General features: G+C 43.2%; 1 protein-coding gene across 4 annotated transcripts in view; it reads left to right on the forward strand.

Moving 5' to 3' along the window:
• The window catches only part of tspoap1 (TSPO associated protein 1), a 56,591-nt gene that overhangs the window by 20,072 nt on the left and 8,749 nt on the right, over positions 1–27,770 (forward strand). For 2 of the 4 annotated variants that reach the window (XM_085797402.1, XM_085797400.1), the window contains 23 exons: positions 1,524–1,631; positions 1,933–2,061; positions 3,300–3,476; positions 4,671–4,856; positions 11,520–11,687; positions 13,855–13,938; positions 14,088–14,177; positions 14,305–14,427; positions 14,512–14,616; positions 14,858–14,908; positions 15,653–15,685; positions 17,592–17,772; positions 18,441–18,530; positions 18,998–19,203; positions 21,106–21,212; positions 21,296–21,405; positions 21,492–22,367; positions 23,432–23,458; positions 23,672–23,823; positions 24,312–24,776; positions 24,881–25,276; positions 26,470–26,625; positions 26,885–27,700. In XM_085797402.1, coding sequence (XP_085653528.1) covers positions 1,524–1,631; positions 1,933–2,061; positions 3,300–3,476; positions 4,671–4,856; positions 11,520–11,687; positions 13,855–13,938; positions 14,088–14,177; positions 14,305–14,427; positions 14,512–14,616; positions 14,858–14,908; positions 15,653–15,685; positions 17,592–17,772; positions 18,441–18,530; positions 18,998–19,203; positions 21,106–21,212; positions 21,296–21,405; positions 21,492–22,367; positions 23,432–23,458; positions 23,672–23,823; positions 24,312–24,776; positions 24,881–25,276; positions 26,470–26,625; positions 26,885–27,700 — 4,836 coding nt within the window. Of the gene's footprint in view, positions 1–1,523; positions 1,632–1,932; positions 2,062–3,299; positions 3,477–4,670; positions 4,857–11,519; positions 11,688–13,854; positions 13,939–14,087; positions 14,178–14,304; positions 14,428–14,511; positions 14,617–14,857; positions 14,909–15,652; positions 15,686–17,591; positions 17,773–18,440; positions 18,546–18,997; positions 19,204–21,105; positions 21,213–21,295; positions 21,406–21,491; positions 22,368–23,431; positions 23,459–23,671; positions 23,824–24,311; positions 24,777–24,880; positions 25,277–26,469; positions 26,626–26,884; positions 27,701–27,770 lie in introns of all 4 variants that reach the window. The other 2 variants (XM_085797399.1, XM_085797401.1) reach the window with 2 other exon arrangements.

The following is a 27,770-nucleotide window of genomic DNA, read 5'->3' on the forward strand; positions in this document are numbered from 1 at the left end:
ATAGCCTTACCTAGAAACCATATGGTCTCTCTGGCTCCAGTGTGTAAGCCACTAACCAGACATTCAGACAGGATGTCCAGTGTTACCATCACAATAGTACTGGAAGACAAACACACAGGAGCCTCAGCTGCTGATTTAGTAAACAGCTGGTCATTAGTGTTGACTTAAACAACAGGTAACAGGACCATTAAAGCCCTACAGGGACCAGATCACCCATCATCTGCAGTTACCAAGACAACATAATCTCACAAAGTGATGGTTACTTGGTGTTTTTTTTAAACCACACCATGTCTCCAGGATGTTTCATTTAACATATGTCTTTGTGCTCCTGCAAAAATGGTGTTGTGGAAATAAAAAAGGGCTATTTCACATTAGTAATGAGGTCCCAAGAGTATTATAGAGACGTGCAGTAATGGAGCACATCTGAACAGGTTTACTGGTGTTTCACATGTGGAGCCATTTCTGTGCTTTTGTCATCCTGAGACACTGTGTGTGAGTGTGTGAGATGCCACAGCGCTCCTCTCTGCTAGAAACATCCTGGCCTGTTTCACACTCGTCAAACTGACCACAGGTGTCCCCCAGCAGTATTACCTGTCTCAACAATAATTGCTTTCTCATACGTAACCAGCCAAAGTCAGTCTAGGTGACTGGTTTTTGGCGAGGAGCGTGTTTTCCTCTGAGGACAAACCCTCCCCTCACCTCCAGCTTATCTGTTTGCCCTGTCTGTCCATCTGCTCTCGCTGCAGCCATTACAGTCGTGTGTGCCAGGTCCACTCTCTGCCCTTCCCTCTGTGCCTCACAGCTCAATTAGAGCATCCCTGACACACCGAGGCGCAGTGGCATCGCCGCTTCCACATTCTCCCCCTTACATGGATGATAAGCGTCCGTGACAGGGTTGATCACCACATCGACTATCTGCCGCACTGATTGCTGCTCTGTTCAGCTGCCTCTTACAAAAATCTCAGAAGATAACAAGGTTATTACTGCATCACCCAGGACTGTTCCAACTACTCTCAAACCTCATCACGTGTATTTTTGTCAACGCATGGCTCTTATGTTTGGAAAGTCTTTTATAGGAAACAGTTTTCAGTTATTTATTTCTGTCTATTTCTGTACTCAGCTCATCGTTCAGATTTAAAAACTATAACACAATTAGATTTATAACACAACAAAATGAATCCACAGAAAGAGTCAAGAATCTCTCCTCCTCTCTCCATCGTGTACAGTAATGTGAGAGCACAACTCTCCTTCCTCTTGCTGTTCGGAGCCTGCGTTAGACTGATTGAGGTGGTGTAATGAAAAGCCTTTTCACTTGGCTGTCATCTGTCGGCCACCATTAGATTGCTGCATAAACACTGGCTGACAGCAGAGGACGGCTTTTCTGTAACTGACAGACGGGACATGATTGAAGCAATTCTATGGAAATGAAAATCGATCCCTGTTTTCCCTTTTTAAAAAAACACCAGCACCAGAATAGCAGCCAGTAAACTCTGCTCCTGTTTGTTTCTCTGTGTGTTTTTCAGAATGGCACTGACTATGGGTTTCTGGTGCGCCAGAACTCTGAACTCCTGCGAGCCCTCGACGAGTTGGAGAAGACTTGCACCACACTGAGGGAGGAGAATGGCCTGCTGGTAAGACTAAAAATAACAGAGCTAGTTTTGACTGAAGGCTTCCTAAAAAGTAGGGCAGGTGAACAGACATGTAACTAAACCAGCATTGTTCCCAACCATTTGTTCACTTTATAAATAGACTAGTTTGTCTGCATGTCGGCCGTTCTCCAAGTAACTTCTCAATATTGGCTTTATGATATTATTAAACCATTAATAAGCTTTTAATAAGCCCCCCTGAATAACTCTTGTGTGACTTGGCATTGCTGCAGAAATTGCTGCAGGCGATGTCTGATGATGATGTTTGTTTCCCCCGTGTGCTTAGCGGAAGAGCAGCGCCCCAGAGACAGAGGAGAAGGTCAGGCGGCTGCGGAGGAAGAACACAGAGCTGGCTGTTCTCGCTAAGAGGCTTGAAGAGAGAGCACGGAAACTGCAGGAGGCCAACCTCAAAGTGGTATAACCCCACAAATAAAAAACCTCCAACATTTTAGCAGAACCGCTGAGCCCATTTGCCCACACTTGACCCAAATGCTGGGAGGGAGTGACTCATTATTATCAAGCACCACCATCCAAATCACCACATCACCATAATGTTCTGTAATGAGTTGAATAGTTGAGCATGTGATGAATGGGAGCTTTGTTGAAAATTAACAGCACCCTATTGAATAATTTAATGCATCACTAGAATGGCTACATGAACTCAGTTTCCAGTCCAACAAGTCTCATATATGAATGAGAAGTGGGGGAGAAGTTAACAAAGATGAACAACAGTCAATCACAATGGTTGTCAGTAAAAACATTGAAATCCTTCATGAGACATTTTTAATCATTATAAAACCTGATGTGATGCAAACACCAGCAGACAGACATATCTTGTTGTTTAAACATGGCTTACTAGTTAGATATCATCTGTTCCTCTGCATAGACCCTCGATATCAACTCCTATTTTTCGATGAGAGGATTAAAAATGTAATGAGTACTGTATACGTTTGGTAATACACTGATTAAATTTCTCTCTGTGTACACAGCAGCTTGTTAGACTGAAACAGGAGAAGGCCGAGAAGAGAAGTGGTTAAAAACAGTGTGCTATTAGCTGTATCCATCGCTTAAAAACACTAAAATATACAGTAGTCAGCAAAATGCGTAGCTTTCATCCCTGACTAGTTTTTAATTTTGTTGGTCCAAAACAGTGATGCAGCATTTCTGAAAATCTTGTTGACAGCATAAAACTTTTTTTCCTAGAAGATCCAAATGTGATGAAAACACATTTTAGAAAGTGTTGTTGATCTTCCTAAGATTGAAGGCCACGATGAAACCTAATGCAGCATAACTGTATTGATTGTTGGGATGCACAATGTTTCTCTTTGAAGTAGTATGTGAAGCATAACAGAGGAGGGATCTTAAGCTTCTCAGTCTGCCCAAAGTGTCAGAGTCGTCCAGCGAACAATGCAAGGACCACCTATCACTGTCCGCTGTGTGTCCGCTGTGCACCTGTTCCCCCCCTCGTCTCCTGTTGCTCACTGAGACAGTGAAGTGTAGCTCTGCTAAAAAAAAAAAAAGTCCCAAAAGAATCAACAGAGTCTAGATATAAATCTTTTATAAACCAGGTTAGCTTGTTTCACTACTTGTGGCTCAAAGTGAGACTTTCCCTCTCTGGTGCTTAGTACATTTTGCCTTCTGGTTCTCTTACAGGTCAATTCCCCATCACTGATGAGACCTGGGTCAGTGGAACAGTACAAGAGGGCGTTTGCCCGTCAGCGAGCGCGTGACCTCGCCCAGCACGCCGATGCACTGCTGTCAAAGGACAAAGAGATCGCTGCCCTGCAACAGGAGTGCAGAGAGCTGGAGGCACGGCTGGGCACCAACAAGGTAGTCATGATGACACACTAGGTCTTCAGTAACTAGTTTACTCAGCCATCACTCAACTGCAGTCATGAATCTGGACTCATTCCTAACAGAAAGATGGGTCAAGTTTAGACCACTGCTCTTTTTAATGTATCTCTGACTGTCATTGATCTTCCACCTATTTACTCTGCTGTGCCACATAACCACATCCCAACCCCCGCCTTAGTCAGACCCACGATGCCTCACGCTCGCTCTCTGCTGGACAACGCGGGCACTACTCATCCTAACTCCCTGCTAAGCCCGTATTACAAAGGCTGCGTCACTGCTGATGTCTAGATGACAGTGCAGGAATAGGCTGCCTTTCTAAGTGCCTGTTTTTAATTACTAGTCCAGTGACTCACCAGCTGATACTCCTGAATGTGAACATCTGTTGTGTTTAATAATGAAGGGTCTTACAGGGTGAGCTGTGCATTGGGCTAGTGAGGATGTCTGTGCTGAATAACTTATTAAACTTAAACACATTAACAGAATGCGATAAGAACAGGGAAAGAGGGTAAAATATTTTCCTTAGGAGTCGTTCAATATTTATTCAGATTTATTGTCAAAATCAGATTTTCACAACCCACAATCAGCTTCACTGCAATTTTTGTTTTAATTACACAGTGCTTCCTCTGATTTTGCTTTTAGGCTTTTATACTTAAAGAGATTACACTCATCATGATTTATTGAACACTTGAGCGATTTGAATTCACTTTAAAACTGCAGGAAAAATATGATTGGATCAGTGCACAGGTTTAAAGATTGTTTGATTGAGATGCTCAGTCTTGGAATGAGTTTAGCAATCTGTATTTTTCCTTTCTTTCCTATTGTATGTTTCCTTTCTTTCCTATATTCACTGTTAGTGTATAATCACTCAGTTGATTGTTACTTTTTTCTACTTATTTTTCGTTATCATTTAATTATTCCTTTTTTCTTGTCTTTATTTGTAACAAATTTGGTTTTTGATTATGTTCTTCATGGTTGAGGTTTTCATATAAGCCCTTTTCTGGTTTCATACCTCCTCTTCGCACATCCCAATCATAATAATTGTTCATACTATTTTTAATGATATGTTGGTGCAAAATAAAGAAGAAAAAACATCTGAGATGCAAAAATATATTATTAAAATTGAAATGAGAAAATGTCAAACTGATGTTGTGGTTGTGTATGTCTGCGTAGGGTTCCCCTGATCCATCTGGCAGAGTGGAGTTTGAGAGGCTCCTGAAGGAGTCTCAGAGGGAGGTGCTGCGGCTCCAGAGGCAGCTGTCCGTCACATCCTCCACACAGCAGCAGCACAGCCATAGTCCCGACCCCGGCGGCCCCGAGAAATGTGGCGAAACCGAGAGGGAGGAGGGTCCTGAGGAGGTAAAGTCACCCCCTCCTCATGTCAGAGCACAGCGCAGCTCTACACTGACCCCTGTTGGTGTCCGTCGACTAATGAGTGAAACTAAAAACTGATGGCATCAAATAATCAACTGTAATTATGGACCTGGGATCAGTTAAGCTAATTCATAGTTGCTGTGCAGTGAAGATATTTATCTATTTAATTTAAACAGACAAAAATGAGCCAAACATTTTAATGTAAATCAGTGTAAAATCTGAAAAGCTGATATGATTATGTTTCAGCTTGTTTGGGGTTAAGTGCGTTTTTAACCACTGAGCAGAAGCTGGATCCTGTATTTTACACCTGCGCTCATCAATGGTTCTGGTGCTGCAGTTCAGTTGGGATTAAACGTTGGTCAGTACTGTACAATTTTTCAGAGGCCCAGTGTATGTTTATATTGGCATGGGCGCTGTTTTGCCGTGTTATATAATGGCTTGTGGTTGGACCCGATACTAATCTGCCACAAGCCATAATGAGATGATTCCCTGTCTTGAACTTGGGCCTGATCAAAGATACCAAAGTCACACACTCCGATCCTCTCTGCACGTACTACTGATCTCCTCTATATTCAGTTCTTAGAAACAATTTTTCACTTGAGAATCGATAGATATCGGTCACTGGCTAAAATTTTTAAACTGCACGTATACAGCATCATAAATGTTTTAAATGGGTTACATAATGCAGTGTATGCGCTTTTTGAATTTTAACGTTTTATTTATCTACATGAGTGAACATCTGTAGTATTCCCCTGCTGTTCTTTTGAGGGGTGTATTAAAAGGTCCAGTTATAAAGCTTACAGTTTACATCACATTAAAGCCATACAGCCAGTGTATGTTAATTTTTTTTTTTGTAAAAATTCTCCACTGCATGTGAAGTGGAGTAAAATTATCTGCCTGCGAAGCTCAAATGAGAATGCCGATTGTGGTAATCTCTCGTTTGTGGGACGCACACACACACACTCCCAGTGGCACGCGCACACCCAGAAAGGGGCCATGTTGTGTGAACTCTAATCCCCTCTAACAACAGAATGGTACAGTCCAGTAATCCGCTCTCTGTTGCTGTGGTAGCGGTGAGAGGGTTTTGGGTGGTAGGTAAGACTCCAGCCGCACTAGAGACTTTTCTATCTCGCCCTGCTCTGGATAACTAGCAGGCCAAGGGACGCCTTGACGTTGCCACAGATCACACGAAGGGGGTACGTCATCTTATGAGTTTTATTTTGTGTGTGTGTCTGTGTGTGTGCGTGTGTGTGTAGGTGCTGTTGGTTCACTGTCAGTTCTCCTTGGTTAACCTCAGATGTGCGTCTGCTTGGATGGGAGGCTGAAGCTGTGCAGGACTTGGGAAGTCGGGACTTCACACTGAAAACTAATGAGTGTCATGACGAATCCAGGGGTGTGAGAGAATTGGCTCAAGGCAGCGGGTGATGCATTTGTGTCAGATATTAAAACTACAAGCTTATTCTGGAAGATTATTAACATGTTACTGCTCCATGTTAGCGCTGCGGTATGACTCGCAGCTAAAGGGATTTTTCCATTTGGGTCTGTGTTTTAATATTCATGTCAGTAAATTCTGGTGTAAATCCCTTCCTTGTCTGTGAAGGGACTGATGACACTTTCTTATAAATTAGATGGGACATGCAAGAGGCCTAGTCAAGGACAGCCTGTCAGGAACCCGGTTTTGTAACAGCCATATTTTGGAGCTTCCAGATGTAGAATTTAGATGGACCGACTTAGTGACAGGGTGGTAGAGCGTTTGATTGGTGGACATCGATATGCTCCGTATTAAAAAGAAAATCAACGGCCAGGCCAATCCATTAAGGTGCTTTTAAAAGAAGTGATCCAGTTACCCGTTTCAGTAGTCTGCAGGGATTACACCAATGTGCTTATGGCATTCAGGGCCTGCTGAATGGGATCTGACCCTGCTTTAGTACGCATGGGCCCAGGGTGTACTTGATCCTTTAGCAACATGGACCACATCGGTGCGAAGTGTCCACAATGGCACCTCACCGTGTGAAGCGGTGTGCGAATAGAGGGGAGCTTCTGAGCGGGGGAACCTGCCCCGAACAGGAAGACGTGAGGTGGCACCTGCTGTGTCCTCAGTGTGAGGACAGGCTGCAGACATGGCTGCACTCTTCATCATCTGGCCTTTTATTTATAATGACTGATGATTTATGATGACTGTCTTTACACATCCAACAGGACAGGAGGAGTATTTACAATATCCATTACTTCCATGATTAGGTTTTTATGCATGCACTGTCACCCACACAGTCACCTCTGCCACACCCCTCAGTGTCATTTACTTTTACAATAAAAGTTTGTCACTGGGAGAAGTTTACACTCTGCAAATTTTTATGAAGACTGCTAAAATCCTGAAATGAACATTTAAATATTAACAAATTTGTCAGTAGAAATAACAGAAGAAAAGGCGTTTAACCTCTAATTTTCCTGTGCTACTGTCTGTCATAACTCAGCTGAGTCTAAAGAGAAACCAAAGTAACTCAAAATCTGTAATGAAAATAAAATAAAACAGCTCCAGAGTTTTTGACGTGGCAAAAACTTTCAGTCAAGCTGGATCTGCTCAAATGCCTAATTTACGTTCACCCTGCATGTTGGCCTGACGTTGAACTCAGTGTTAGATTTAACTTGTCAATTTCTCAATGAATTTCATACATGTTATAACAAACATGTGCCCAAGTTATATCGATTAATAAGCTGCAACATTGCATAAGTTATACTGTACACTCCATCCGTCTCGAATTTTAGAATTATTGCCTTGTCTTAAACATGTCTCCCTCTTTTTATCTCTTTTATCCTTTTTTATCTTTGCATACAACATGACAGGGAGAACGGCTTCTCGCTCCCATGTTAAACAAATGGATTCTCATGAAAGTGACAAATAAAACTGAATTGAATTGAGTAGAACAAATGTGTCTGCCAGGAAATACTACAATGTTCCTACACTTGTACCACTCCAACTCCTCCTGAAGCATCTGTTGAGGCTTGTTAGCACTAATTGATGTTATAATAATTGTAGTGTCAAGTAATAATGGAGCTAGTTTAGATTTGTCCCACCAACTAATTCTGATTTGATTTAATGACTGATTGACTTAACTTGACCCTAATGGCTTTAGAGTGTGAGTGTGTTTGTCTACAGTGTAAGTGTGCTTCAAGTGTGCCGCTGACTGAGCAGAAATGGCAACAACAACACAGTGTGTAAAATAAATTAATATAAAATAAAAAAAGATAATTGCACAATTACAGTTGGATATGGTGGTCGTCACAGTTTAATGATTAGATGCTATCAATGCATTGGTAATACTTCTGATTCTAAACATATCACCCTTGAATTTTTTTGAATACTTTATATTGAATAATTTAGCAAGTGCCAGTGAAGTCAACTAAAATGTTGCATTGTGGGATAGGGTAGTCGTGAATCAAATGTGTTATTTATAAGGCCTCAACAAACAAACCATTGAGAATGTGAACAAATGCTTGGCCCCCTGGGAAATTACAGCTGTCTGTAGGTTTTATCTTACAATAGCCTAATATTTGCTTATACTTTCTTATGGATGGTTATTTGTTTTGATAAACTGAATGACTGTTCCTGGCCAGTTTAGGGTAATGCAAGTACAAACACTGCCATTATGCAAGGTAATTTATTCATTCATCTTATTGTCTATCTAAAATTATTAGTTTCTAAGCCTGAGTGGTCCTTATTTGGCTCTATACAAATGTTTACACTTACTATTCTTATCATGCTCCAACATGATTCACACTTTTATGCCTAAAAAAATCATTTGATATTCATGATAGATAGAAAAGAAGATAGAAAAGTAGTAACTGTGGTTTTGTGATTCAAGTATACATGATTCTCTGAAAGATTATGTTCTTTATGCAGGATAAAATTCTACTTTAACCTGAATAACATTGAGTTTCCAAACATATAATCATTTTGCATCTGTGTATTGCACACACAAAAAAATAAAAACACATGATTGTTTTTGCCCAAAAATGTCAGATTGGGTCGATGAATTTGTTGTAGCACTAGATTTCACTCATCTGACGACCTTTTGTCTTAATTGTCAATAATAGAGTAGAGACCTAAACACCAGCTACACTATGACCGAGGGCAATCTGTGAAACATGCACAGCTCGCTAGGTCACAATAAGTTTTGTTAGGTTAGTGTGTTGGCACATAAACCTTTGAAATGATTCATAATAGCCTAAGCCTTGGTCTAATGCGCCCTATGACAGTCCCTTTATTCCTCATAACATTGTATAAATGAGGCATTATGTAATATTCCTCCCTCTGTGCTCATTCGGCAAAACCATGTCAGAATTATATCACACGTTGCCTGAACCCTGACTATATTTGCTATGAACTCTCCATTGTGAGCTCCCACTTTCTTTTGCTCTTTTACGAGATTTGACCTCCAGACATATAATTCAGAAACTTTCAGAAGAAGAAAATAAGAAGATAAGCAAGAAAAAGGAGTGAGGTAGCGACTGAAATGCTGGGGGTTTTGGTGGGCTTTTTCCAGATTGGCATACTGGATCTTACTAGTGTGTCACTCCCACTTTGCTGCATGGCGGCCAGACTGTAGCAACAAACTCTGCTCACTTAAGCCAGCCCAGCGGAGGGGTATGAAGAGCTGCAAGCTAATTAGGAATCACAAGGAGACCAACTGGTTTATCCACGACGCGCCTAATAGAAAGACGGACATTTAACCAGGACGCTGGGATCACCCGGCACGTCCGCACTCGTGGTGGATGTGATGAGGCGTTTAATGACAACTAACAGGAATCAGGAGGAGAAAAAATCAGCAGAGCATTTGTTTAAGGCCTGTCATTCCTGTGTTTGTACAGGGGCCAATGGAATTAGTGCCTCCTGCTGGCCCTTCGTCACCACTACTAACACCATCTGGTCCCCTGTCCAAAAGATAAACCAGGGATAGCCTCGCTTAACTTCACAGACATGCCATTGAATTGGTTCTGAAGTGTCACAATGAGTTAGCGACCCCATGTTGAGGTCCTCTGTGTTACTTAGAAAACAACAAACCATCACTCTCCTTGCTGCTGCAAACGATGGGAAAGAATGATATGATGATTATATTAAACACCTGCACGTTTAACCAACACGTATTTAGCAGATTTTTAATAGTGTGGTGCCAGGATACATTCAGATGGAGGCCTGTGGAGGTAATACAGAGGGTAGGTACAACACAAGAGCACAGGCAAAAATGCATGTCAGATATTAAACAAAGCCAATGAAGATGCTTTATGAAATAAAGTCAAAGAACCATCTTGCCGTGTTATTGCCAGTGACAGTGATGCCTGCACACATCAGCTCAATTAAGTCTTTTCAAGTCAGTTAATTTTCAGTATCGTACAGTGGGACTGCATATCAGTTTCTTCACTACTATACTGTATGTCTACTCTAACATGACGGATTAAAGTTGGTTAAATGAGGTTTCACAGGACAGTAGATCCGTTGTTTCACTGCAGCTTCATGCATGAATATTTAATGTTGTATATGTCTAGTATTTCATATGATTAGAGAGATGTAAACTAAAATGCAAAACAAAAACAGCCCATGGTTGCAGGATATCCCAGAATATCTACCTATTCTTTCATTAAATGTAAAATGTAGCTATTTTCATCAGAATTTGCTTAATTTATAAAATAGTCATAAACATATATTGCAAGTCATTGCTGCCGGATCATAGTGAGACATCTTTTTTTTTTCTTTGCTGGATTTGGTGAATAATTTCTTTTCCTGTTGTGTTTTTTATGATAAAACCGTAGACATACCTGCTAATGGAAACTAAGACAGTGTGGAACAAACCATACTGAGTATTTCCATTTTGCGAACAGTCCTGTTGATCTGAAACAACACTTGTAAATGAGTTTGTGGGGGTATTTCACAGGTTTAATTGTTCCCCCGCTGAGAAATTGTCATCTTTGTACAATGTGCTGATGATCTCAGTGGAAACTGTGTCTGAAGTCTAGAGTGTTTTTGTTTTTAGTGACTAACAATGTAAAGGAAAGGAGAGTGTAAAGGAGAGATCCCCTTTGCTGCACGTGGCAGAGTGCCTTTGATCCTGTTATTGGGTCATGGCCTTGGCTGCACTAGCACAGTTCTACTCTGAGCATAAGTAGGTTTGCTCTAAAATTAGATACTGATTCCCGACTCTTAACCCCTAACCAATGTCAGCCTGTCCCCCACCTGGATCCCAGTTTGACAAATCATGCAAGTTATAAAGATGAACGTGCAGCTGCAATTAGTTTAAAAAGTAGCCAACTGTGAAACATTCAAGTCATTAACGTGCAACCTAATTAGAAAGGACGGACTCCCTGCTAATGAGTTCCAGCCATGTTGCAGGCTCGAGGGATTCCCCCTGGATTATTCATTGATTGTAGTTGGACCACTGGGAAGGAGGCTTGCAGCTAATCCTTCACTCACAGCAGGGGGCTGTAATGTTAAGTGTTGCTGTACAGTATGACAATCACACGTGTTCCTCTCTCCCTGGTTGATGATGTTACTACGATCAAAGCTGAAGATTTTGTAGCGTAACACCGTGTGTGTTTGGCTATTTCAAATGTCAATAAATCCACTGACGGGATGATTCTTCGTGCCCCTGTCAGGTTGCAGGAGAGACCCCGTGTGTGGCATTAGATGAAGCTCCATCCAGGTGTGAGAAGACTCCCGGAGAGGAGGAGGAGTCGGGGCAGCGAGTGACGCCCTCACCGGGCCTCAGCCCGACCCCCTCCCATCAGGAGGAACATACAGAGGAGCAGCGCCTACAGTTTCTGGTGAGATCATCCTCTACTATACATAGATAGCTGATACTTTTAAAATAGCTTTGACATGTAGGGGGACATTCAAAGCACAACCATGTAGTGTATTTTCAGTACGAACATGCCGCAGAGTTGTTGCGTGTTATTGTTGAAATTACAGGCTTAGTGCTGCTGGGGTTTGCTAAATGTCACCAACATGGTTTTGAAACCCAGTAATTTCTTCTGAACAGTCCCCAAGGAGAGTCTGATACATCTTTTTGCAGCAATAATTACATATTGTGCCTAATTGTGGAGAGAGCGCTTTGTTATCCACAGTGCACTTTTCATGTGAAACTGAGGCTTGAATATCAGTGCAGTGGCTGAGCTGACGGCCACTGAAGGAAAAACTGGAGTCAGATTTGTTATGTAATGCTGGGATTATTTTGATCTTGTCCCTTGGAAACAGAAGAGCAGCACATTGGCCTTGCTGACTCTAGAAGTTGGTCTCATGGCTTAAATAGACCAAAGTCCCTCTCAGGTCTATATTCACTCTCTCTGTCAGGATGGAAACTGGAGGTTGTTGTTTTATTTACTGTTAGGATATTGTTATTGCATCAGATTAAGACAATTTGCAGTCTTGGTGTTAGTGTAGTGGCTGCATGCCAACATTACAGGATGGATTTAATTGCCAAGCAGAAAGCTAAATTTATTATCATCTGGGCATCAGTTATTATTCCATCCATGAGTTCTGTCCTTCAGTATCATACTTGCTCCACCCTCTGTGCTCTTGCATGTTATCAGCCACATTTGAAAAACCTGATACTACAGTTTTGTGTCAGTGTACCACGGCATTTCTTTAAAGAAGTAATGTGCAACTTTTAAATTGTGTCCTCCAAAATGTACAAGCACAGTTTGATCAAATGTCTAGACTTTGTCCTAATCAAAGCTGCAGAACTACGAAGGAGTCTGTTGTTCTGATTTAAGAGGATGTTAAAGTACATCATCCCAGAGCATGACGGAGTGACAAGGAGATGTCCATCAGCTGAATAAACACTGAGGTTCCCTAAAAACTAATTTAGCTCAGAAAGCATGCAGGTTATTATTTTTAGCCGCTTGCAATGTTGTTTGGTTCAGACGAAAATACCTCCATAACTACTGCATGATATATATATGACATGTTGTGCAAACATTCACGGTGCCCAATGGATGAACTGTCATAGTGATTCACTTTTCACGTGGCAACATCATCACGTCCAAATTTTGATTTGGCAGAACAATCTATTTTATGGCCAATGACTTTGTTTTGTGCTGACTAATTGTAAGCATTGTCAATGTGAGTGTTAGCATTTAGTGTAAAGCACTACAGTATAGTGCCAACTGTAAGGTCACCCTACAAGACCTGCTAGCAAGGCTGTTAACTCTATAAACGTGACTCCAGGGGTGCTGAAAATATCACTTAATATCACTTCAGAATTTTCAAGTCCCCATTAAAATAGCTTCTGTGCATTGTGTGGGCTAAAAGCAAAAAAACAGTTGGAGAACAATGATTGACAGCTCCATGTGCATCATATGAGGAGCATGGAGGTCCAGCAGATGACTTCAGCTCACAGAACTGGATGATCCAATCCAAATAAAGTGTTCAATGCCGAATTACATTGAGTTTAACAGGACACATTTTCCAGGTCTATAAAGCTGAGCTGACAATACACAGTCAAGCAAACCAGACCACAGATTGCAGTTTAATTATCGTTAATGTCTTGCTGTGTTGCTACTGGTGAGCATACAGTATCTCTTCCAGTCGGCTGCTGGTGGTCTGCAATTAGCCTGTGTGTTTTGTAGCTTCCCCCACACAGCCAGTCACAGTGGTAATACTTGATTGAGGTCCTGTGGCCACGCTGAAATAAGCTGATTTCTCCTATGCTGGTCCTGCATGTAAGCTGCATTTAGAATAATTAAAGGATGCTAAGCTTTATAATACCTCATTGCTGTCATGTCAGAGGTCAGTATGGAAACTAAAGCCAATACATTCTGTATTGCAGAATGTAAATACAAATCACGTGTCATTATATTACAGTATATCCTGCCCTTTATTGGAGGGTGTGTTCTGTTTAAAACCATCTAGATCTAATTTCAGAGCTGCTGTCAGATTTCAGAATTAGGATTTGGTGTTGTTGTTTATGCTTTGTTGTCATTGTTGGTTTAGGAAAGTGAGCTGAGCAAGAAGAGAAAAGAATGTGAAAATCTTGAGCATGAAGTAAAGAAGCGACAGAAGAGATGTCTGGATTTGGTAAGACGTTTACTCGCACCAGTATTTCCTTCTCATGTGCTGTCTGGCTGTCCTCCAGTCTAGTCTAGTCTATTGGACATGGTGTTGGCATGGGAGACTTGGGTGTCCTCAGGTTTATCTTATTCTTTAACTTTGTTTTTTTGTAACAGGAGAGCCAGCTTGAGGATGAGCGAGGCAAAAATGAGCAACTAAAGGAGGAGGCAGATCTCCTCAGGAGGAAGGCACAGCTGCTCGACCAGGTCAGTGTCGAGCTCCATCCTATGATTTTTTTAATCACCTAGCTCACCTGGATCTGTGGCATAGCTGTTAGAATAATATTTTAGTAAGTAATGTCAAGTCTAATAGGTTCAAATCCTGTTTCTCAAGACTCGGGCTGAGAATGAGGAGCTGAGGGAAGATCTCTCTGAAGTGACCGCTCAACACAATTCAGTTCTCGAGGAGAACCAGAGACTCCGTGCCAAACTGGAGAACCTAGAGCAGGTCCTAAAGGTACAGTCTGGGTCAGGTGCTCTGTGTAGGATTTTCAGTTTCACTCATTACCATTGTCTTCTGATGATTTTTCTTTCAAAACAGCATATGCGAGAGGTCGCCGAGCGAAGGCAGCAGCTGGAATTGGAACATGAGCAGGCACTGGCTATCCTTAAGTTCAAACAGGATGAAATCAAACGGTTACAGCGGGTGAGGACAGTCACCTTTCATACACTCGCCATGTTTAAAACAAATATTTTTTTTGCTGGAAATTAAATTCTTATGACCCCCTTGGTTGCTTGGAGCCTAACTATGGGAGATGGGGCATCTCGTCCAGCAGGAGGCAACCTTTGGGCACATATGAAGCTCTGAGCTCTCTGTGTGCTCTGAATTATTATTTTATGAGCTAATAACCAACATTGCACTGACTTTTATGTCTTTTAATCATCAGGCTCAGTTATTCGCCAAGAGGGAGCATGAAGGAGTTGTTCAGATGCTGGAGGTGAGTTTGTATTACACCACTGTGACTGCACCTCAAAGGAGACAAGCAATTAAATGATGTTCATACAGTAACATGCAGGGCTGATATGTTCTCACAGCAAAACCCTGAGATTCTCCCAATAATTCAGGATGAGTTACCGAAATACAATTCAAAAATGTTTAGTAAAGACAAACAAAGAAGTGGAAGTGACTCCAAATGCTGAACCAGACTGAGGTTTTTCACCACTGCCTGAATCCTGTCTGTGTTCAAATCTAATGTTATTATTGAAGGTGATTCTTGGTGTATAATGATTTGATTCTTTCACTTTTCCGAGTAGACAAAAACACAGCACAGCATGGACACAGTACAATAGGCTCTTTATTCTTATCTAAACACCTGGCAGAGAAGCAGTTGCAGAAATTTCTTTTATTTTTGTCACACTCATGGGCCTGAAAAACCGTTTGAACAGATGGCTTCTCTGCTGTTGTGTGACGTTCGTGTACGCTCGCAGAGTGAGCATAACGCACTTTGAATTGAAAACGAATCCAGACAGTCGATGACGGTTGCAGTCCTCGTCTGTCTCACTGGCTGCTGGTTTTTGAGTAGTGAAAGAAAAAAAAAAAAGATCAAGAAAACTAAAGAGCCCACAGCAGAACTCAAAAAATTGATGACTATTGATGACTGTGTTTGTCTGCTCCTTATTTTACACTGTGTCATTTTTATTACCAGACTTTGTTCCTAAAAGAAGTGTGTATTTTATTTTAGGATTTGACTCAGCTTGTGTTGCGGAGGGAGCTGGTAGAGTATAGCTGCTCCTGTTTTTTAAAAACTGCTCGTTTCCTTCCTCCCGCTTTGTTTCTCTCACTTTCTGTCTCTCTATTTAAACCCAAAGCATCACAGGAGAAAGTCTCTTTCCCTCTCAAGAGCCTGAGCTTTTGTTGCCAAGTCAACACACAGCCTCTCTCAATCTGTTAAAAAGATTTTGTTTGACAGATTGTAAGGCCTGTGTGTGTTTATGCAGAAGGCAGGTGTTGGCTGCTGAAGGCCAAGAGACGTTCTACTGATACTGGCTCCTGACAGGGATTATCTCGTCGACCTGGGCTCAGACTGCTGTGTTTCTACTTTATTAATCTGTTTTATCTTTCCCAGATTCCTTTTTTCTCAAGCATGTATTTGCTTTTTGTTTACCTTTTTTTGTCCTTTGTGTTACCTTTTTGCTAACCAGAGTACACTGGACTGCATGCAGGTACTGTTAACCCTTAGCCTGTTTTACCTGGGCTGAAATATGTACTGGTTCACCAGAAAACCTTCCCTAGCCCCCTTAGATAAACCCACCACACCCAGTTACCATTTGTTGAAATCCTTCAAGCTGGCAGAGCTGAATTAGGATTGTGCACCATTTGTGTTTTGTAGGTATACTTTACTTTGAACCCACTTTGATGTAAATACAGGAAATGCTTCATGTGGCTACAGGGGACATTTTTTATTCTGATACAGTTTTTCATGTTACCAAAGTGTGTATAAATCAGGTCATTCAGACTGTGCCAGATAACACTGTGGCATAGTTATCACTCCCAGCTTTTCTGGACACACTTATCAAGCTTGTCTTTCTGGCTGCATGTTGGTCAAACTTAGTATAACGTGTCTTTGACATGAGCGTAACACATCACAGAGGATGTTAAGAGTATTCCTTCGAGGTGGATGTGTGATTTCTCACAGTGTGTTAGTTTACTCACTACCACTACTCAGTTCAGTTTAGCCAGATAACAGTTGAGTGCACACTTGGTGGGTTTGCGTAGGTGAGAGCTAACAGGAAATGTTGTTCAGACAGTTTCGTGCACAGGCTTTTGTCATATCAGCCTGCCAGGAAACTCCCACCGCAACCGGAAGTGAATTCAGCCACATATAGAAACTCAGCAGGGCTGAGGCCAACCTCTGTAGTGTTCTGGCAAATAACGCTGTTGTCTGACTTTGTTAAAGTGATTGCAGCGTGTAACAGAAGCACAGTATATAACTTCTTACAACCTACCATAACCTTCAGCTCTGGTTTGTACTACTGTTTCCCATCTCACCAGAAAACTACCCGCCTTTATTTCCCTCTCATTTTCTCCCCTCTGAGCCTGTAATCGCTTGTCATTTTGTGTTTGCAGCCGTAACTTGTGCTTCAGTGACAGTTTATATTGTCTGTCTGCAGAAACCTAACCTCAGGCTGTAATACTTTGTTTTGTAATAACTTATTTATACCCTATGTAAGCAGAAATGTGCAAAAATAATTGCAGCTGTGTAAAATCAAATGTGAAATTTGATGTGATAAATGTGCTTGTTTCTTAATGATTAAATAAAGGGTTTTCCATAGTTATAGCTGTAAAAGCATCAAAGGTTTCTGCATGACACTGACAAATTAAAGTTTACCTTACCTTACTCTCATGGAGTCATTATCCTCCACATGACTGATGTGTTACAGTAAACCAGTCGTGATCCTCTAAAAGGAGAAATTCACCATAAAACACAGAGAAGAAGAAGAAATATTAAATTATAGATATTCATCAAGCAGTTACTTTTAGTATTATTGATTATCACAAATTAATATCCTTTTCAATAGTGTAGAAAGGTGGAATTTCCCCTTTTTTAGATGTGTTGCTCTTTTGGCTAAAAACTGTGTTCATACCGTATATGTATTCTCCGTGTTTTTTGCACTTTGCAGTCAAAGGTACGAGACCTGGAGGAGAAATGTCGCAGCCAGAGCGAACAGTTCGGCTTGCTCTCCACAGAGTTGGAGAAGTTTCGACTGCAGGCCTCCAAGGTGGATTTGGCCGGCGCTAGCCTCCTCAACAACCCCAGCCTCTCTGTTCTGACCAACGGAGTGGGCCTGACTACAGAGCGAGGTGAGCCACAGCAGCACGGACACGTCTTCACAGCCAAAAACTTAACTCAACTTAAATTGTGTTATGATGGTTATGTGATGAAGAGTGTATTTAAAAACCAGGCAAAAGAAATGAATTTATTTGGCTAAATACACAGTGGTGTCAACAGCCATAAACTCTGAGTTCAAGTATTATTTGAACAGTATTCAGCTTATATGCTTTATGTTTGATTTCTTTCAAAAGGAAACCTTGTCACTGAAAGAGGCATTGAGTCCTGATAGCTCGGCTTTAGAAAATAAAGCGCCACTCCACCCGAGGCGCATCAATAGCATCCAAATCCTTTTTTAAACAGTCCCATCAGGGATGCTTCTTTTCAGGTTTTAGTATTTTTGCATTATTCAAAGGGATTGTTTGGTTATTGACCTTTGTTTACTTTTTTTTTTTTTAAAAAGGGCACATGAACTGATCTTAATGCACTGTGTGTGTCACATCTCAGCTTCTTCTGCTTCTGCTGTGGTTTAATGCTGTGACATTTGAAATGATGTCAACAACCAAAGCGTTTTTAAAATACATCGTAATGCAGTCCCGTCCGCAGCTGCCCTGAAACTAACCGTGCAAATCTAGTCCACAGCTTTTTCCTAATGTCTGTATCCAACCTCTTTCTCCTACACTTGTTCATATGTTTTTAGACTGCACTGGTGGCTCATGGGATATGGTGTCTCTGGGTGAAATAGCCTTCTGGAGTCTCGAGGGTGGTGACACTCTCTCCTGCCCCGAGGGTAATGATCCGCTCGGTACGCTCTCTGTCTCTGTTACCCATAATATGTGTTGGGCACGGTCACAAAAGCACGGCATGTTCTGTCATCTCACCCACCCCCGCCCCGTCTCAGTCCAACACCGTTAACAGAGCTTGTCTGTATTTCTCACCATCTCATGACGGTCAGAGAAATGTCTGTGGACCGTGGAACCAGTTAAGCCCCTTAACAGCATTGGTGTGACAACACGTTGCCACGAGGTAGTGTGACCTCTGACCTCAGACAGATGGAGACGGGATTTTTCCTCCAACGTTTAATCAGCCAGGTTCAACCTTGAGCCTCCTGCATGACAATCAGCGACCTCACCCACCTGAATGCTGACGGATTCAGCCGGGTTAACCACCAGCGAGAGGACTGGAAGTGTCTGTTGAAGTCACGGATTATGTATTATCCCCTCCCTCTCTCTCTCCCTCTCTTTCTCTCTCTGCTAGATGTGGCCGCTGCGCTGCGGATGGGGGCCACCCCCCACGCGGCAGGGTTATCCAGGGTGGAGCGCTCGCCTGTCACCAAACACCGAGAGCTGCCCACCATCAGCGTCAGCAAGTCAGGCTCTTCCTCCAGCAAGTCAGAGACAGCACACCTCACCCCCAAGTCCGACACGCACCTCAGTCCGCACAAATCAAGCCCCACACACGAGGTACAACCCCAACAAAGTATTGTGTATTAAGAAAAGATTATTTTAAAAGAATCACCTCACACTTTTCCATTTTGTCAGCATCCCCTTGAAATGGCCTCTTTGAAACCCTAACTAATTTTGCTCCCTCATTTGAAAGCTGCCAGAACGTTTTAAAGGGGAATTGCCGTTTTTTTACTATCTGGACCTTATTTCTAGCATAAAATATGATAATTTACTCACCCAGATAAGTTTGGTGTCATTACAAGTTGTTCCGACGAAATTAGATCCAGTGAAGAGCCACGTATATCCGTATAATGCAAGTCTATAGGGCAGCGGAATGCAGCCTCTAAATAACACATTATCTGCCGCGAAACTCGTTCATTTCACCAATATTTTGTTATGATATGCTAGTGCTATTCTCCTCTGAGTCCGGGGTTAGCTGTTATTAACATCCGGGGTCTGTAGTTGACTTACTAAATTCTGACCTGGATGATGTCATCTCTGAGTGCTGCGCGGCGTGGCTTGTTGCTACTGCTAATGCTACGGTTCGTTTCCGACTTGTCAGAACAAAATGAGCAGCTGGACGCTGGATGTTGATAACAGCTAACCCCGGACTCAGAGGAGAATAGCACTAGCGTATCATAACAAAATATTGGTGAAATGAACGAGTTTCGCGGCAGATAATGTGTTTTTTAGAGGCTGCATTCCGCTGCCCTGTAGACTTACACGGATATACGCGGCTCTCAGCTGGATCTAATTTCGTCGGAACGACTTGTAATGACACCAAAGTTATCTGGGTGAGTAGTAAATTATCATATTTTATGCTAGAAATAAGGTCCCCTTTAATATATGTTAGACCCAGGTTGTGACCTTGTGAAAATGCTTCTCTGGCCTCTTGGTGTTCATATAGGTTACATCACTCTGCAGGACCCCCTGCTGGCAACCTCTTTGCTTTCTTTGTCTCTACATAGACAAGCATCCCTCATCAAGATTACCAAGACGGCCATGCACAAGCACATTGATTGTGTGGATTTAATGGATTAAAAAGTCCTCCTTAACCTCTGTGTCATCTCACGCGAGTACAGGCTATAGATAAACACACGAGAGCTTCCTCTGCTCATACATGAGAGAAATGATTTGTATTTAGTTTTTTTTTTGTGCCACCGTGTCTCCAAAGAGTCAGCGTGTGGTCTTGTGTGGTGGACAGGTCGGTGGTCTTCTCATCTTGTCACTCGTCTCCCCCGCACTTCAATAAAGCTCATATTAAGTGAAATAATCCACTGGCCACTGTGGATTATGAAGGTTATACAGTAGTAGTTGTATGTGATTATCCTTAAAAAGGTTTCCAGGGAGCTATAAATAAACAATATCTCAAACTGTATTGTGTGTAGTCGGTAAAATTGGAGATCAAACACCACATCGGCATCAGTTCATGACTATATATCACCATATAATAAGAACACTGTATTTTCCCTGTGAGCAGTCATTCATGACGACCAGTAACCCATTCTGTTTTTACAGTAAATACATTTCTGTCTGTACAGTCAGATTTGTATCCCCACTCAAACAAAAACTGAGAAACAAAATTACAATTAAACACAATTATTTCCTCTACAGTCATTCCCAAACAGTCATTGCCAGCAAAGATAACATTTTTCATGTGTACTGTACACAGATAATTACCTAAATCCAGATCTAATAGTGATAGTATTCTCTGATGGAGGCAGTTTTCAATGTTAGACAAAAATGATTTATATATAATAAAGTTGAATCAAAATTTCTCTAAAATTTCCTTTTCTCTATTTCCAACCTTGATGAAGTGATAATACGATTTTTAATACGAAATATGTTTTTTGATATTAATGCATACAATTTAAGACCTGCTTGAAAGTCCCAGTGATTCACCTGTTCCTGGTGTTTCAGGTGGACACTGCCAGTGAAGTAGAGGAGCTCGACATTGATGTGGCCCCGGCACCTTACACAGCCAGCAGAGGGGCAGCAAAGCTTCAGGTTTTCATCGCAAGATATAGGTAAGTATTAAACGCAGACATTATCAGTGTTTGATAATGGGTGATGAAAAAACTTTCTTCCTTCCTAAATTTACTTTGCACAGCTATAATCCATATGATGGCCCCAACGACAACCCAGAGGTGGAGCTGCCCCTTACTGCCGGAGAATACATCTACGTGTATGGAGACATGGATGACGATGGCTTCTATGAAGGTACGACAGGAGGAGGATTATTTTTGTGTCAGTGTGTTCTTCTTGTGTGTCCGTGGTATTCAGTGTGTTACTGTGGGTTCTTCCAGGTGAGCTGATGGACGGTCGGAGAGGGCTGGTCCCCTCTAACTTTGTGGAGCGCGTATCGGACGACGATGTCATGAGCACTCACCATCCAGAGACAGGGGACATGTCCCATAACTCCGTGCTAGACAGCAGCCTGCACAGTGCCAGCCACCAGCATCACCTCCTCACAGGCGCCAGCGCCTCAGAAGTGACAGAGGCCCCCGCCGCCTCTGGCCCCGCCTCAGCCCCCTCGGATTCAGCATCGGCCTTGGCTGTCCCAGCCCCCCTCACCAACGGCCTGGACTTGGATTTGGAGGAGGTGGGAGTGGACATTGTGCCTTACCCACGTAAGCTCACCCTCATCAAGCAGCTTGCCAAGAGCATCATCATTGGCTGGGACCCTCCGCTGGTGCCGGCTGGGTGGGGCAATGTGTGGAGCTATAATGTGTACGTGGACCAGGAGCTGCGGTTCAATGTGCCCTTCGGTGCCCAGACCAAAGCAGTGCTGGAGCGGCTCGACATAAACCTCAAGGCCTACCGCGTGTCAGTGCAGAGCCTCACAGAGAAGGGCCTCTCGGACCAGCTGCGCTGCAGCATGCTGGTCGGTCGGGACGTTTGCGTGGCGCCCACACAGCTGCGTGTGGAGAGGATCACCGCCACCTCTGCCAACCTGACCTGGCTGCCCAGCAATAGTAACTATGTGCACATTGTGTCCTTGAACGAGGAGGAGTGTGAGCTGGTGAAGGCTGGCTGCTACTCGCTGTGCCTCAATAACCTCTTGCCCAGCCTGCAATACACAGTCAAAGTGGAGGCACGGCCGCACCGCACGCCATGGGAGTTACCTGTGGAGCGACGTGAACACAGAAGCACTACAATCACCTTCACCACGCTGATGGCAGGTCAGGATTTAGCATGTTCTCTGACATCTCTGAAGGTGTCCACACTTACATCATCAACCAATCAATCACACTTTTCACATTGAGAGTCAAACCAATCATTTAACCTTGGTAAAAGAAAGAACATGTAGGTCATAGTGTGGCTCAAATGTTTAGTTGAGATCAAGATTTTCTTTTCCAAATGATAAATGCGTCCTGATGCTGTAGCTCAAATGTGAAAATGGTTGATGCCATTCGAAGCACATCTGTATGGAAATTTGAAGAGTTGCGATTTAAACATATTTAGTACATAACCATGTTCAGTATTGCAAACATCAATCTTTTGCATAGAAAATACATATTATCTGTGTGTGTCTGTGTGTGTCTGTGTGTGTGCGCGCATGTGTGTGTCTATCCTGTTCAGAAGTTTACAAAGTCTTTATGTAGACAGCTAGAGAGCTATCACTGCTTGTTGTTCAGGCAGTCACATTCATACAGTAAGTTAATATCATGGGCTTGCCCGGTAGGTGACCCTTCCCATAGCTTCTCCCAGACAGAGCATTTACCAGAGCCACATGTTAACCCAATGTGTTGTATCTCTGAGTACAAATGAGAATGTCTTATATTCAGTAGTGATTTATTGTCTACCTCCTACACAAGGTCATAAGTTTAATTATGAGAGCTGCTGTTGTGAGCTATGCAGAATCACATTTCCTTCATTAAATAGCCAAAGCACATTGTGCAATCACATATCTGATCTGCACCTACACCCTGTAGTTTGATAGTTTTCCTGCCCTGGCAGCAGAACACATTGTACATGTATTAATATAGAGGCAGAGTTTTATGTGGGGGAGGTGAATGTGAGGTTCTGATATTTTGATGAAAACTGTGTCATCGATGTTTTTTAATTGAGTTTTCAGTCCTGAACATCATTTGATGTCAGGTTGTGGTACCATAATGCCATTCTGCTCGTTCCAGCTAACAGTATTTTATTTTTCATGTAGGCCTGTAGGATGCATATTTCTGATCACTGTCATAGCAGATGTACATTGTATTTCATTGTAAGTGACCATTCAAATTTGCTTAAGTTTCATGCCCACACTCTGGGAACCCAGGTATATGGTTTCAAAATTTCTTGCTGTCCCTGTAGAGTGTAGAGGCAACTTTCTTGGTGAAATCATGTTCCCTTTGTGATCATTACTTCTTATCCCAAGCAATGCATTTTCAATAGTTGTGAGCTATTCTCTTGACCATGTAAATATATATAATAATAATGCCACCCCACCGTTTGCTTGCCACTGGCTGCGGTGTGATGCTTTTCCCTGCAGGTCCCCCTGATGCTCCACTGGACGTTCAGCTGGAGCACGGCCCCACTCCGGGCATCGCCCTCATCAGCTGGCTGCCAGTCACTATAGATGCTGCTGGGACCTCCAATGGAGTCCGTGTCAATGGATACACTATATATGCTGACAAGAAAAAGGTAAGAAGGGTTTTTTTTGTTGAAAGTAAGTTAGTTATAGCCAAACAATTTCCTTTTTAATATGATAAGATTTGATTTGATTCGATTAGATTGAACTTAATTCATCCCTAAGGAAATTCTTATGGCAGGTTGCTCCAAAACGAAATGTGCAAAGGAAATAAATAAAATACAAAGAGGAAATATGTGATAAAATATATCCTACAATGTCTAAAGCAATAAAAATATACTAGTTGCACTAGTACTAAAGGAACAACCTGAACATAATTTAAATACAACCCATACTGTAATTTAAATACACTACAATACAAGTTTTTTTATTATCACTGGACTTGGAGTCTGTAAATAAAGCTATCTTAATATTAGTGCAAAAGGAACGGCCTAAACATGATTTAAAAAACGAGGTATATTGTTGTATTTTGCATTTGCAATTGTTGATGCCAGGTTTTACAATGTCTTTGTGACATGTGCTTGTCGTCCTACCATCCAAGGTGCTGGAGGTGTCGTCCCCAACAGCGGGCAGTGCCCTGCTGGGCCCCTCTCAGATCCAGTCCCTGCAGGCAGCTCAGGAGCTCACTGTCCGTACCATGTCCGCCCACGGGGAGTCCTGTGACTCTTTGCCTGTCAATGTGCCCTCCAAGCTGCCCGCCATCATGGCCGGACCAGCTATCACCGCCCCAGTTGTGCCAGCCCCGCTCCCCTGCAGCCCAGTAGGTCCCAGTAGTATGCCATCACCGCCGTCCTACATAAACTCTGCTGCCAAAGCCTCCATGCTGCCCAGCACTTTGCCATCAGACACACACAACAGTGGCCTCACAGTGGAGGCTGCTGCCAACCCTCCTCATGCTCTCCACTCAGAAGGTCTTCTCTCAGCTGCCTCGTACGCGAAGGCCTGGGCCGACCCCTCGTCTGCTGCTGCCTTGGCTGTGTGTGAGGCCCCCACCATTATTCCAATGGTAAGTATTCTCCTATACGTGAGCCTGCAGTGTTTTTATTTTTTATTTTTTATTTTTTTCTAGGAGAAACTTTTGTCATTCCACTGACTCTTTCTCATCCTCAGGTTAATGTGACATCCCCCACCACTTCAGCACCTCAACCATCTCCAGTAGCAGAACCAACACCTGCACATTCACCAGTGCCAGCAGCAGCAGCAGCAGCAATAGTGTTGGAGCAGCGCAGAGATTGCGACAGCCCCGGAGCAATACGTCCTTTCCCATGCATTACAGAGTTCATCGAGGACCCCAGTGCCAAGCTCGGGACCCCTGAGCGCATCCCCACCCCACCCAAAGCCCCGATCACAGAACTCCTTAACCCTCAGGACACCAACCTCCACCGCCCGCCCATCATGTCACCGCTGGAGTCAGAGGTGGAGGAGGAGCAGGAGAATACCCGCCTGGTGTCCATCGAAGAGTTCTTGAGACAGGACCAGGAACCGGCGTACGGCAGGAGGCAGCAGGTCAGACCTGATGTCCATGATTTGTTCTTTCAAATACTCAAGTTTTTTTTTTTAAGCACCATCCTGTCTGTAGCACCAGAGTCCTCATACCACAGATTCCAGTCCATTCAAATCAGTGGTTGTCCTTAAAATTATACTTTCTTAGTTGATAAGTATGGGCTGTTCTTAATGCAGCCTGTCATTTTATTCTAGTAAAATAAAGGGACAAGGGTATTTATAGCATGTAAATATTTCATATTGATGTTTTGATATTTTACTCACGTATTATGGAGGTTTTGAGCATGGAAATTTAACATGTGATTTGCATCATACCATAGGAATATAGTGTGAGTGCTGTTTCTCAAAAGCTGGTGTGTGGAATCATGTATCTCTAATCATTTCTACAGTACAGCTTTGTACATTTTTACTTTAACATGTACGTACATTTAAAGGGATTGTTCAACATTTTGGCAAATTGGCCCATTGCCATAATCCCTATAGTTTTAGCAGTAGGTTCGTTACCTTTAATTGTCGGTGCAAGCTATTTTTAGAACGGCGGAACAGAGCCGCGAGCTGCTCAGAGCTACGCTACAGAGGCTAATGGGATTTGTTGGTTTTCCTCATCAAACTCATCAAATACACAAACCAACAACTCCAAAACGCTCTCGTGGATGAGTTGTGACCTGCACATTCACCACGCTATGAGATAATAACAGAACGTTACAAGACAGAGTTGTTTTCGAGGTAAATTCATGCAAAACCGCTGATGCGTGTTCCCGTCGGGGGCAGTTTTTCAGCAAGCAGTCTCTGCATTTGCCTCGAAAACAACTCTGTCTCATAACGTTCCATTATTATCTCATAGCGTGGTGAATGTGCAGGTCACAACTTGTCCACCAGAGCGTTTTGGAGTTGTTGGATTGTGTATTTGATGAGTTTGATGAGGGAAACCAAGAAATCCCATGAGCCTCTGTACCGTAGCTCTGAGCAGCTTGCAACTCTGCTCCGCCATTCTAAATAAATAGCTTGCACAGACAATTAAAGGTAACGAACCTACTGCTATGACTACAGGGAATCCCTATTTGCCAAAATGTTGAACTATCCCTTTAAATCTGTGATATTGTTGAGCTTTCATATTTAATTTTTGCTCAATCAACCACACCAGTGACAAATGAAATAACAGCCTAACCCTAAAATGATGCTGTTCTCTGTAACAGAGTTATGGCAGAGGAAATGTGGAGCCTCCCAGTGACTACCATGCAGACAACAGCCGGTCAGACCTGTCTGACATCCTGGAGGAGGAGGAGGAGGAGGACTATTCTGACCACCTCGGAGCGCCACAGGCCAGGGGATACACAGTTGGAGCCGGCAGGGTAAGAGAATAAGTTGCTTTATGTATTGTGACTTTTGAATGAAATGCACATCTTTCAGTTGCACACTTTCCCATTTTGTGGCCTCGTTTCTTCTGTCCTGTTGCTAACAGTGTTTGATTTTTCTTCTTTCTTTTCTCTTTCCTTTGCCGGGTTTTCGTCTGTTTTGTCTGCACACCTCTTATCTTTTACTGAACAATATGATATTCCATCCCACCTTCACCAACCCACTCTCACTTGCTTTGACCTGTGGTCTGTGTAGTCGCGCAAGTTGGACACTCCAGACAGCGATGAGGATGTTCTTGAGAGGATCCTTAAGTTGCCCCCTCAGGTCCACCACAACAAGCAGCTGTTCAGCATCCCTGAGCTGACAGAAGAAGAAGACAGCGGTCAAGAAGAGTCGTTAATCCGCCGCGGTCAGCCTCGGCCCAGACAGGGCCACCATCACCCCAGAGATGCAGAATACCTCCATCATGTCCCCCAGCACCACCAGCATCATCCCAACCCACACCCCCACGCCCCCCCTCACCATCACCACTACAACAGGGATCCCAGATCTCTAACCAAAGAGCCTTTACCCAGACACGGACCCTCGCAGGTCAAGCCTAAGACGCAGCACAGGGTGCACTACGCAGACACGGTGGACACCATCAGTTACCCTGAAGACGACATGAGTCTCTACGAGGGTCCCGTCAGCAGGCGAGTCTCCGCCCGCTGTGCTCCCATGCAGACCCCCAACAGCAGAGAGAGAGTGCTGCTCAAGGGGCTAGGGGACCGCCTTAGGAGGGAGGCCATGCTGAGGAGTCAGATGGCTGTCGCTACGGCAGCCAACGTCAGCTATGGCCCTGCCCCGCCAAGACCCTACCCGGTCAGCAAAACAGTACGGACTCTGCGGTCGCCCGTCGGTCGCGAGGTGGAGATCGACGTGGAGTACGGCACCGACGATAACGAGGAGCCTGTGGAGTACGGCCCCGGGGAGGTGGTGGTGGAGCAGATCAGCTCTGAGTGGTGGGTGGAGGGGGCTCAGATGGAGCACTGCAGGCCTCCTCATCGCCGGGGGCTGAAGGCCGACCCACTGGTAAACGTCTCAGTAGGACAGACAAGATGGATGTGTTCTCCCGGCTCTCTCCTCTCCCCTGTAGCAGTGT

Source organism: Trachurus japonicus, chromosome 14 (genome assembly GCF_045865225.1).
Source record: "Trachurus japonicus isolate A0001 chromosome 14, Traja_1.0".
Classification (NCBI taxonomy): domain Eukaryota; kingdom Metazoa; phylum Chordata; class Actinopteri; order Carangiformes; family Carangidae; genus Trachurus; species Trachurus japonicus.